Here is a 9,429-nt window from a genome sequence, read left to right as displayed (position 1 = left end):
GTTATAAATCTCGGTGCTGTGTGGTGGGAAAGCGAGCGGCAGGCTCGTGGGCTCCCGCATCTTGCTCTGGCCTCCGGCAGACCGGGCTGGATTCTCTGCAGCGGCCGTTTAAGGCGTTTGCTTGTGGCTCAAATCCACCCGTCTTTGAGCATGGCAACCGGGTACCGCCGGAGCGGCTCTCAGAGAACGGAACCTCGCTCCAGCTCGTCACGGAGGCGGTAGCTTGGTAACTCGCAGTGGAAGTTTGGTTTCGATGCGTGAACTCGATGACGCGTGCTCATGAAGTGATGTATATGACCCAAGGAAGGGATGGAGAAGTGATGGAGGAACTGAGAAGCGAGATGTGGAAAGCAAGAACTGGGGATTCCAAAACGAGGTGAGACCATTGTGTTAAAACTCCCAAACTTCCTTTCCTGAGGCCCCCTTCATGCTCTTTTCGGTTTCTCCTTTCTTTGTCTTTCTCTTTTGCTCACCTTCCCGCCCAAGCGGCAGTAAGTTCTTCTATGGGGTCGGAGGATTAATTATAAACACTCCACAGCCTTCACTGTAGGAAGGGAAAACACAGTCTCCTGCTCCTTGCCCTCTCTCTGCCTTTCTTTGTTATGGTCTCATCAAGTGCAGAACTTAGCCACTGTGAACAAAGAGCCCAATCACTGTTCACCAATCAGCTAAGCTCTGCACCTGGCCTGAGAGATTCTTTTTGTGAGAGAATCTTCCTCAACTTTGTGTGCGTGCGTGCGTGCATGCGTGTGTTCATCTACTGGAAGAAATAAGTTTCCTCCTCTGCATTTTCTATGCTTTTTCCCTCCACTCAGACGAGACCATCACGTCGTCTTCTGTTTTTATTTCCCTGAGCCGCGATGCGGCGGTGCCTCCGGTTGCCATGGCAGCCGGTCGGCCGGCGGTTGTGTGGTAATCCCTGGCAATGTGATTTTTATCTTAAGTCACAAATCAGCACGCCAGGAACCCGCACAGCCCCCGACATGAAAGGCGAGACCTGCAGCTCCCCCCCACCCCCTCGACTGGCCACGCTCGGCTGAGCCGTCGCTATGTCCTTCGTTATCCCGCCGCAGGGGCCCCTGGCTCACTCCAGTCTGGCTCTCCTCACCCTTACAGGGGAGCGGAGAGAAGGCCGCCCCTGGGACCCCTCACCTCGCGAGGTAACGGCAGGGATGAAATCCCTGCCTCCCCGATGCTCAACACGCTAGCTCTACAGAGCGGTATTTAAAGTAGCTATGGCTCTATTCCCGAGCAGCTCTGGAACAGAGCCCGCGTTATTTCAACCTGCTTTTGGCCGAGCATGAAGAATGGCGCTGGTGGTGAGACACCTCCCCCCACCCCCTAGTCCCGCTCAAATGTCTGTGCTCGTAAACCTTTAGTGCAAACAGGTGGCGTTCACCACCACGGGTCTCCGTATGCCGTCCCGCGCTCGGACACTCGGGGCCGAGGTGATTCGAAGGCGCCTGGCGAGTGCCTTAACGATGGGGCTATGCGTCACGCCGCGGTGACAAACGGGCCCTCTGTCACAGCAAGTGCCGCCTCCAGGACCCGAGAGGCCCGGGAGCCCCTCTGGACATCGTGATTTATCTGCGCTCCGGCCGGCAGTACACCCACGCCCCGCCCCATCCACCCAGGGCATAAACCTGTCTCGTTGGTGGATAAAAGCACAGCAGCTTGGCCGAAGAGAACGGCTGCGGACAGCCAGTGGATTTATCTGTCCGCCCAGCAGGGCCTCTTAAGTCTTCCTTCCTGGAGGCTGATGGGTATTTAGCGGCTTCTAGGACCAAGTTCCAACGTGACGGGCCGCTCGTCTAAGCCGGATCACGTCGATGCGTGACGGGGCAGGGAGATGGACTGCTTCGAAGAGAGGCACTACTGCCGCCTTCTCCCGCCCACGCTCGCCAACATATGGCACTCCCCTGCAGGTCGGCGGGGAGCAGCGCATAAAATGTGAAAATGAAGAGTCTGGGAATTCCTCCCAGGTGCACAAGACGAAGTGTCTTTTTTTCTAAACCCCCCCCCCCCCCGGACTCCTTATGTTTGAAAAATGAAAAATGCATTGGGAAAGTCCAAGTCCTCCAAGCACATTTTGACAGGCTTCCTAGAAAAGCCTGGAATAGGCAGGCTGGAAGGCAGGAACTCCAGGGCACTGCCCATGCACTCTCACTAAAGCACCAAATGGAGAAACAATGGCCCATTTTAAGATTCAATGCACAAGGGACACACTTCTGCACATGTTGCCTTTCTTTCATTGATTATTTGTTTTTAGAATGATTTGAAAGAATAGTGTTGTAAAGGAAATTCCTTTTTCCCAGGAAATTAAACTTTGGTCAAGTCTTACAAAAACACATGTGCCCTGCCTTTATAACCGTGCTGACATAGTAAGGCGAGATGAAATGACCTGTTTGTGGACTTTGATATAATCGTGATCTCATACAATTGTTTGTGTTCACTGACCAAACATGACATTCAAGTTTAGAAGATAACTGACCCTGGCGATGAACCATAAAGGTGAAAAGGTCAAGCAACAAAAACAGGGGTAGGAAAATGGGGTGCAAAGTGGAAGTGTCGACACTGGAAAGGTACCCCACCTGCTCTTTTCCCAGATTACAGGATCATTTCCTCCACAACACTGCGCGCTGATTGGTCCATGTCATCTTTGATGGCTGCCAGGCAGCGCCGTGCTAAAGCCTGTTGACGTCCGTCTTCTTGAAGCATTAGTTCACCATACAGATACACGCCCATAGCCTACACACACACACAAAAGAAACAGCATCACAGAAAAACAATTTCAGCAAAGGAAAATCAAGCATCACGTTCTAAAAGCTCTTGTACAATAACTCTGGTAACTCTGTCCAGTGTGTAGGGTTGAGTGTGAGAGCTTAATGTACCTGGTCATGGATAAGGAAGTGCCTGACGTCTCTATATGCGGCTGTGTGTTTATGCTTCACCACCAGCTCACACCAGCGATGCTTCACCTACAAAAGGAGAAGGAGAGGACAGTAAGAAGTAGCAAAGTCTTCACACTGCGACGCTCAGAATGCCCGCCCCTAGCGTGAGATGCACGAGGAAATGCACAAGATCACATGGTCACGTGCATGTGTCCTGGTCAGTTTAAATGCCCACTCGTTCTCATTCGGTGTGTGTGTGTGTGTGTCTTTAGTGCATGAAAGGGAGCTCTGTGAGCTGTGCTGCACAGAGAGATCACAGACTGGCTCTGTCTCTCTCCTTATTATCAGCCCTATTCTCTGTCTTTCTCTCTCTAACGCGCCCTTCTCATTACCATCTCCCAACACCCTGGCCTGCTCCCTGACCTCACGCTATGCTCCGCCCCCTTCTAATCACCTGACCTGCTTCTTCTCCTCACACATTCCACACTGAAGGGTTCCGGGGACGGGACGGGACGGGAGGGGCGTCTCCCGCCTCTCTGGCAAGTCTCCTTCCTTCCAGACTCACTTTTCTCATCAAGGCGAGTGAGAGGTGAAAGCCCAAGCAGAAAGTCCAAAGGCTGTCGTTTGGCACTCTCTTCTTCCCCTCTGCTGGGACGCCAAGGGACTATTTACAGGGACACACTGATCTGCTCCGGGAGACAAACTAGTTGCAAAAGGCTCCCGGCCCATCTACCCCAGCCAAATATCCCTAGGTCAGCAGGGGCAGGGCATAATTTACTTGTCCAATGAAAGCAAAATTATAGCTATTATTGAGTGAGTGTAGTTTTCTGTAATTTTGTGATTGCTCATCAGTAATGATTTCTTATTAGTCATGCTGAAGGTGTGGGTGTGCTTAGTCAGCATTCCTCCTTTACATTATAACCAGAGCCATGGCTCTGATCATCACCCAACCATGAGTCACTTCGCTCCTTCACACATGCCGTATGTTATATGTGGAGAGCTGATTGATTACTGCACATCATCTTAGAGCTAAACGCAGCATTCAGAAGGAATTTGAAGTAATTACCCTCAGTAAGCAAAGGTCTTCATACTCCAACGTCTCCATTCTAGCTTATTGTCCTTTGTCTTTTTTCACATTTATGGATATTTAACCTAGCTATCTAGCATTCTTGGAAATTCATAGGCACGTGCACTTGTGCGCACACAGAATAGTAAAAAATAAATTTTAAAAATTGTATAAATAATTTTATCTGCTTTTCACATTGGCCTTAGACATGGTTCTAACTTTGCAGAAATATCTTGAGTTCCTCATACAAATGTTCAGCATACAGGTTGTGCTGCCTGGCCCTGAGCATTCTGATCTACTGTAGCCTACTGCTGATCCAAACTAAAATTTTACTTCATGAAAACCAAAGTTAGAGTTTAACATTTTTTTCTTTTATAGAGTAACAGCTCCAGACCCCACTAAAAAACTGGATGCTGTAATTGTATTCCTTTTCCCCACCCAGCAAAATTAAACTAAGTTCTTGTTTACATACACTATTTATGGAAAGCAACATTTTTCTTATTTCCCAAATATGGGAAGAAAAAAACCCCATGACTTCATATTCCTTCATAAGGACATTGAAAAGTCCACTCATAAATACCAATGTAGAATTTGAGTGAATTATGTATGTGCTGTTAACATTTTATCAACTCTATTGAATAAACTATTACGAAGGCTGCTACTATGGTATATAGAATACATGATGCCTCTTGCAACAGCACTGGGATGAGTAAGGTGTGAGAGAACCTCCACACTGAAGTGTGTGTGTTTGGGGGCGATGGTTCCCCTCACTCACACAGCACCTGCTTCACTTCCTGTGTCTACTTAGTGTCATTTTAATTCTTTAAGATTTCATTGTGCGTTATTGAAGCAAATTAAATATTATCAAGCAATTAGCATGAAAGGTAATGTAACTCAAGGTCACACAGACAACCTTTTTGTACTTTTACTGTTCAGATTAGTCATGGCTCTGTGTGGCGAGTGGGTGAGGGTGGGGTTGGGATAATGAAATCAGTGGGTGGAGGTGTCGTGGGGTCAGCTGTGTGTGATGGAGCATGAAGGTGACGCACGCCATTTCTCGGTCCAGGAGTGCGAGAGACGCACCTGCGTGCGCGCGCACTTATCTTTACTCTAAAGATGCTCAGTCCCCCCGGGAGATGACGCCGGGGAACGGGGGCATGATGGGAAGTCTTGCGGTCCCAAAGTGCTGCGTTTTAAACAGCATTAGCAGCCCTCCAGCCCACCTGTGTGGCTCTCTGCCGAGATACTCAACCTCAGTCGGGCCGAGCAATCGATCAGACAGAGCGACTGGCACCGCGTGGCGTGTGGCATCAGGGATGTGAACCAAACACCGTGGCAGGAGTGAGGGAAGACCGGGCCATTTCCCGAGAAAACACCCAGCTGTAATTAGCAGGGAGGACACGTCGACCAGACCTACAGGAGGAGCTCCCGGGAAAAATGTGTGTGTGTGTGCATGTGTGAATGTAAGAGGGGACAAAGAGCGTGAAAAAAAAAAAAAAAAACATGAGGAAGGAAAACAGTTCTCACTGGTAATGTTCACAGTACTGGTAACTCACTAGTATCCTAAGCTAAGGATACCACTCACTATACAAACAGGCCACAGGAACAGAGAGCCATGACATAGACGACGCAGCGCGCCGTGCAGGGGGGAAGGGGGCCGGGGGCATATGGACGCCGAAGTGTCACACACTTCTCAACTCACACTCTGCATGTGTGCGCGGGCGTGAGAGCAGGTCTGCGTATGTCTGTGTTATCACAGGTCTGTGTGCACATGTGTGAGAACAGGTTTGCATGCGTGTGCGCGCACCAGCAAGGGTGTACATGAATGCTTGGGCTAATAAATTGTGGAATGCCCTGTGTAATTACTGCGTCTCCCCTGAGAGAGAGGGAGGGAGGGAGAGAGAGAGAGAGAGAATGAGAAAGAGACAGCTGTCTTGCCTAAGGGCTCTCCCCAGGAATGTAGCTCTGAGGCTTACAGCAGCTGCCAGGCCTATACAGGGGACAGAGAGGACGAAGACACACACACACCCCCCCCCCCCCCCCATTACTAGCACTCAGGTGTACTTCCAAAGTTTTCAAAAGAGGTCCAGCAGCTCATGACACATGACACTGATATATGCTAAGGCTGCTGGAGCTGAACTGATTTAGGGTGCGGGAGGATCGGGTGTCGGACATGGCAGTGTCCTGGGTGGATTACTCAAGAGTATAAACGGAGAAAGCATCTCAGTAAGTAGCTAAGAAAAAGGGTAACACTCCAATCCTTCACACTGATTCTACTACTGTCTCTGTCTGTCTGTCTCTCTTTCTCTCTCTCTCTTTCTCTCTCTCACACACACACACACACACACTCACACTCACACTCACACACACACACACACACACACACACAGTGGATTTCTGAATCTCTGGCGTACCTCAGATTCAGTGTTCATTTCCTGGCCTGTTTGACCGAGTGAACTTTGAGGCAGGCCTTTGAAAAGCAGCTGCAGGACAATGTGCTCTGTGTGTCTGATGGACAGATGGTACACACACACACACACACACACACACACACACACACACACACACACAACCCGAGTGGTCCCCACATGAAACAACACGCCATTACGCTTCGGCTTCATGCCTCTGCCCACGCTAGCTCGCCACGCCCGCTCCTCGCTACAGTCTGCAGAGCACACCGTTCTTTCGGAGGCATGTGGAGGCCCGTGGGTGGAGGACTACGGGAATCCACGTCGAGCGCCGCCCAAGGCCCTCACTCTGCGAGGTCAGAGGTTGGCTCAAAGGCACCCTGGCCCCGTTCCAAACGTACTGCTGCCCTCAGCCTTTACCCCACTTCCACACGGAGCGCAACACTAAAAGCCATTATTGCCCTGCTCCAGGGTGGCCCATGCCATACGCCCCGCCCGGAGGCAAGGTGTAATCGCGTGGGGTTCGCACCACGGTGGCTCAGGGAATCGCGCCGACCTCATCAACGAACTGTAAAGCGCCAGGAAACCTCTGCACTCCACAGCCTCGAGTTCTCTTCTCGTTTTATAATCGCACTGCCGCTCCAACATGGGCAGAACCTTCCAGAACTGCCACTTGCGGGAAACTTCCTGGGAACGGTCCAAAATTAGAGTTAGGCCAAGAGGGGCATAAGGGGAGAGGCTGAAAGCCGAGGGCCAGCCGCCGCCCTGCTCTGGGAGCTACCGGAGCAGACACTGAGAGCATCCATTACCTCAGCAACAGCAACAAATGGCAAGGAAGCAGGCGATTTACGTCCACTGGAAAGAAAACAGGCAGAGAGGGAGGGAGGGGGAGAGAGGGAGAGAGAGAGAGAGAGGGGGAGAGAGAGAGACGGAAGAGAGAGAGGGAGAGAGAGAGAGACGGAAGAGAGAGAGAGGAGAGACAGAGAGAGGAGAGAGAGGAGAGAGAGGGAGAGAGAGAAGAGAGAGAGAGACAGAGAGAAAGGGGAGAGAGAGACAGAGAGAGGGAGAGAGAGAGACGGAAGAGAGAGAGGGAGAGAGAGAGGAGAGACAGAGAGAGAGGAGAGACAGAGAGAGAGGAGAGAGAGGGAGAGAGAGAAGAGAGAGAGAGACAGAGAGAAAGGGGAAGGGGGACAGAGAGAGAGACAGAGAGAGAGGGAGGATGAAAGGACACAGCGAGCAAGAGGGGAGTGGTAGTAATAACCCAATTTATTTTTAGAGAGCTTTTTGTTTTCCTTGGAAGGTCCTGATGAAAATCTCCCCCCGGGCTCCAGACCGCAGCGAGCAGCACAGTAGTCTTGGACTTTCTGCGCCGAGTGCCTCCTATCACCTTCCATCTGCTAGCCGCCTTAAACGGCGCTCCGCTACAATAGAAGCTGCGAGAGGCTTGCCCACGCCCTTCGCTCCCGGCACCACGCTGCCCAGCCGGCCACCCCGGGAAGAGAAGCCCGAGGGAATACGTGCTGGCTCACACGGCCTGAAGAGGAAACGCGTTTGTGAATTTGCCCACTAAGTGCGAGGTCTTACGCTACATGTGTGAGCTCTACCAGGAGTGGCTGAGTTTAGAGCCCGTCATCCCATTGAAGGAAGTACATGGAAAAGTGGGGGGGACTTTCGCTTGCTACAGCAAGTGCCAGTATTGGTGCCTTAGCACAGGAGTAACCTTATACAGTCAGATAAAAAGCCTTTTTTCCCCCTGTTGCGCCAGGTTGCTGATGCTGGGTTAGTTCTGTTGAACTGAAAGGAGGTAGCGGGCTTCACCAGGGGATGGGAGCATGGCCAAGCTGTGTCCCGTGCACGGACAGAATCCCAGAGCGACCACCACAGTCGTGGTTCTACCAGCTCGTTCTCAGCCTGGCGCTCCGCGGGTAGAGCGAGGGAGTGTACTCTAGCGAGAGGAACGGCAGAGTGGTCACAGGACGTGTTTGAAGAAGGGGGAGGAAGCGCGTGGGGGTGGGGTTACCTCAGCGTCCTGCCTCCGCAGGCTGTAGGTCGTCTGCAGAAGACCGAGGCAGTTCCCGCTCAGCTCCGCCTCTTCCAGCAGGAACTCCAGCAGCAGGAGCAGCTGCTCCACACGCAACTGAAGCACACAGTGCAAAAACAGAAGAGGGATTTCACTCCAAAACATTTATGCCTGTTACGAAGCTTGCTGCTACACTGGGACTTTCTCCTTCTGAGCACTGCTTCTGTGTGTATGAGCGATCTCCACTACACGTTTAACAAACATACAAATACCCCAGTGTACAACAAGCTAAAATAAATGCAAACATCTAAAGAATCCTCATAATGTTGCTGTTCCCCGACTAGGCCCACAGCGCCACACTCACGGAGCCAAAACAACCCATAAACGACTCTGCTTTCAGAAGCCTAAGATAGCATTAAAACCTAATACCACTGAGACTTAGGGCATCACCAAATTTGTACTTTTTTTTTTTTTTTCCCTGGGAGACGTTCCTTTTCACTTTGAGGGGAATTAGAAAGCGGAGCATTGGAGGGTGAGGCAGCAAGTCGGCGCACCCCTCCGCCTTCACAGATGCAGAGCAGGGAAAAAGTAAAGGAGCATGCTTTATTAAAACTCCACACCTGCTAGAAGAATCCCTCCGCTAATCTCCTAGATAAAGGGGGAAATCATAATTCTTCACCCCCCCCCCCCCCCCCCACCCATGCTCAAAATACGGTTCGGGTGGGGCGGGGGTTAAGCAGGCAGGCGAGGAGACTGTGGCGTGCTAATGTCACGCATCGATCTCACGGCAACCTGATTAGGAGGAAGCGTCTACGTCTGCCAGGGGTTGAGTTTCTTTTTTAATTGTGCTCCACCTTCCTCTTGTCTGCATGTCCGCATCGATCAACTACTGTCATTACCGCTACAACGGGGAGCTTTTCAGTACAATTACAGCACAGTACAACAGTAACAACAAACACAAACAACAACAAAAAAACATACTGTAGATTGTCAAACAAATGACACATCCCCATTCCCGGACATTCATCAAGCTCGAGTCATTCA

General features: G+C 51.0%; 1 protein-coding gene across 14 annotated transcripts in view; it reads right to left on the bottom strand.

Moving 5' to 3' along the window:
• Window positions 1-9,429, bottom strand: part of aopep (aminopeptidase O (putative)) — a 51,971-nt gene that overhangs the window by 1,177 nt on the left and 41,365 nt on the right. For 6 of the 14 annotated variants that reach the window (XM_027031766.3, XM_081707431.1, XM_081707434.1 and 3 more), the window contains 3 exons: window positions 8,386-8,502; window positions 2,892-2,978; window positions 2,592-2,748 (listed from right to left, as the gene is read on the bottom strand). In XM_027031766.3, coding sequence (XP_026887567.2) covers window positions 2,608-2,748; window positions 2,892-2,978; window positions 8,386-8,502 — 345 coding nt within the window. In that variant the 3' untranslated portion in view covers window positions 2,592-2,607. Of the gene's footprint in view, window positions 1-2,591; window positions 2,749-2,891; window positions 2,979-8,385; window positions 8,503-9,429 lie in introns of those variants that run through there. The other 8 variants (XR_014119855.1, XR_014119854.1, XR_014119857.1 and 5 more) reach the window with 5 other exon arrangements.

The sequence above is a fragment of the Electrophorus electricus genome, chromosome 25, assembly GCF_041902795.1.
Source record: "Electrophorus electricus isolate QZ-2024a chromosome 25, ASM4190279v1, whole genome shotgun sequence".
Lineage (NCBI taxonomy): Eukaryota > Metazoa > Chordata > Actinopteri > Gymnotiformes > Gymnotidae > Electrophorus > Electrophorus electricus.
The sequence above is the reverse complement of the archived record's forward strand: the minus strand, read 5'-3'. Positions and strand labels throughout refer to the sequence as shown.